The sequence below is a fragment of the Chrysemys picta genome, unplaced genomic scaffold (genome assembly GCF_011386835.1).
Source record: "Chrysemys picta bellii isolate R12L10 unplaced genomic scaffold, ASM1138683v2 scaf63, whole genome shotgun sequence".
NCBI lineage: Eukaryota > Metazoa > Chordata > Testudines > Emydidae > Chrysemys > Chrysemys picta.
The window spans coordinates 95,644-98,236 of NW_027052770.1; the positions used below are offsets into that span (position 1 = coordinate 95,644).

A 2,593-nucleotide genomic window follows, 5' to 3' on the forward strand; every position below is an offset into this window, starting at 1 on the left:
GGTGGGATGCTTGTTTCAACGGAGCCTGTCACCCCTCCTGATCGGGACTGTGTGTATGGGAGGTCTATTTGACTTTGTGGCAGGGGGAGGACGGTTACAGATCCCATGCTGTGTGGCTCTGTGATCCTGTCTAAGGACCGGCGCTTAAGATCTGTAACTGCCCTCCCCCGCCACAAAGTCACAGAGCAACCCCCCCCCCCCAACATTACATCAAAACAACCTCCCAGACTAACCGGGGCAACTAGTCACTGCATCACTGCACTGTGTATGTGCCCTGCTGCTGTGCCTGCCCCCGACTATGTACCCTGCCAAAGGAGACTGTCCTGTCCAATTTCCAACCCCCTTTCCCCTCCTCCTCCAAAAGAACATGATTGAAACAGTAGTTAACAGAAACGAATTTTTTATTATCAACTACACATGGCATTGGGAGGTGAAACTTGGACGTGGGCTTGTGTCAGGCAGGAAGGAAAGAACTTTTCAAATTTTGGGAAATGAGAGCCTTCTGCTACTAGAGCTCTCTGCAGGGGTGGAGTGAGAGTTAGCAGGGACTCTGCCGCCTCTCCTTCTTTGCACTTTGGGTGAGGTGGGTATGGGACTTGGTGGCGGGGGAGGGCGGTTAGAGATGGACTGCAGCGGGGCTCTGTCCTCCTGCCTCCGTTCCTGCAGAACATCCACAAGGCGCCGGAGCGTGTCCGTTTGCTCCCTCAGTAGTCCAAGCAGCGTTTGAGTCGCCTGCTGGTCTTCCTGCCGCCACCTCTCCTCCCGATCCATGTTGGCTTGGTGCATTCGGGTCAAGTTCTCCCGCCACTGGGTCTGCTGTGCTGCCTGGGCTTGGGAAGAGGCCATAAGCTCAGAGAACATGTCCTCCCGTGTCCTCTTCTTCCTACGCCTAATCCGCGCTAGCCTCTGGGAGTGTGATTCCAGGCTAGGTTGTGAGACAGTCGCAGACGGGGCTGTGGAAATGGGAAAAAGGGAGTGAATTCCTCTGAAAGATAAATGTAGTTGTGAACAAAGAACATAGTCTTTCTCTGTGAACAAGACCATGCACAGCACCTTTCACATGCGCACTCAGCACAAGGTCGAATTCTCGGCCTTCGCATTCTGTGCCTGGGGTCTTGAACAGCACATTTGAGAAGCGAGGCAGCACAACGGAATTTCTGTTGCAGGCAGACATGGTAAGCCGTACACTTGTGGCAGTTTAAAACTTTTATATTACCACTGGCCTCATTTCACATTTAAATCAATGTCAGTCCCTGCTGCCAGCAATCCGGCAAGCGGGAACTCTGCCCCTGTCCCACCCCCTCGCGGCTGTCCCCGGGAATGATCCCTTTCGGCTGCCCCTCTCCCGCCTCCACCGCGTGGCTGCAAACCAGCGGTGACAGTTCTGTAAAGGAACGGGAAAGCAGTCCCAACACTAACATTCCCCTACCTAATTAAAAGCAGGTCACCATGGCCGACATCACCCTGATGAGGATCTCCGAGAGCGACAAAGAGAGAATGCTCCGGGAAAGCCTCCAAAGACCAGGGCCGTATGCCGCCCTGCTGTGCAGAGCAATGATCCCCGAGTACCTGATAATCTCGTGGCGCGGCAACGTGTCGTACTTCGGAGGACCCAATAAGGCCGCTCTCCCCAAGAACCTCATGCAACGGCTTTCAAGTTACCTCCAGGAGAGCTTCATCGAGATGTCCCAGGAGGATTACTGCTCTATCCCCGCACATATAGACCGCATTTTACTGTAGCTGCAGTAGCAGGGAATACACAGTAGAGCGGCTTGTGCAGGACAATCACTGAAAACCGGACATTGCTAGATTTCTTTTCAAAACTTGCACTGCCCCTTACTAAACCGTTAAGCGCCTAGGGCACACTAATCATGAACAACCCATTCTTTTAATTGTTAATATTCCTGTTTTGTTAAAAATAAATGTTTAGATGTTTACAACACTTACTGGCTGATCCTTCACCAGATTCTGTGTCCGGGGTAATGGCTGGGGACGCTTCGTAGGGGATCTCTGTAAGGGTGATGAAGAGATCCTGGCTGTCGGGGAAATCAGCGTTGTGAGAGCTGCCAACTGCCTCGCCCTCCTCATCTCCTTCCTCATCTTCCCCGTCCCCTAACATGTCTGAGGAACCGGCCGTGGACAGTATCCCATCCTCAGAGTCCACGGTCACTGGTGGGGTAGTGGTGGCGGCAGCACCGAGGATGGAATGCAGTGCCTCGTAGAAACGGGATGTCTGGGGATGGGATCCGGAGCGTCCGTTTGCCTCTTTGGTCTTCTGGTAGCCTTGTCTCAGCTCCTTGATTTTCACGCGGCACTGCGTTGCATCCCGGCTGTATCCTCTCTCTGCCATGTCTTTAGAGATCTTCTCGTAGATCTTTGCATTCCTTCTTTTGGATCGCAGCTCGGAAAGCACGGACTCATCGCCCCACACAGCGATGAGATCCAAGACTTCACGATCAGTCCATGCTGGGGCTCTCTTTCTATTCCCAGACTGCATGGCCATCACTGCTGGAGAGCTCTGCATCGTTGCCAGTGCTGCTGTGCTCGCCACGATGTCCAGACAGGAAATGAGATTCAAACTGGCCAGACAGGA

The 2,593-nt window shown here is 53.3% G+C and overlaps 1 protein-coding gene across 1 annotated transcript; it reads right to left on the reverse strand.

Moving 5' to 3' along the window:
* Nucleotides 1-383: 383 nt before the first annotated feature.
* On the reverse strand, nt 384-2,342 carry LOC135977885 (uncharacterized). Its single transcript, XM_065579043.1, has 2 exons — nt 1,948-2,342; nt 384-953 (listed from the first exon to the last, which is right to left on the reverse strand). The coding sequence occupies exons 1-2, from the start codon at nt 2,117-2,119 to the stop codon at nt 478-480; spliced, it is 648 nt and encodes a 215-aa protein (XP_065435115.1). The 5' UTR covers nt 2,120-2,342; the 3' UTR covers nt 384-477.
* Nucleotides 2,343-2,593: the final 251 nt, after the last annotated feature.

Coding starts and splice junctions, on each gene's coding strand:
- LOC135977885 (XM_065579043.1), bottom strand. CDS start 2,119: ATGTTAGGGGACGGGGAAGATGAGGAAGGAGATGAGGAGGGCGAGGCA. Junction 954..1,947: donor ATCTGGTGAAGGATCAGCCA/GTAAGTGTTGTA, acceptor CCATTTCCACAG/CCCCGTCTGCGACTGTCTCA.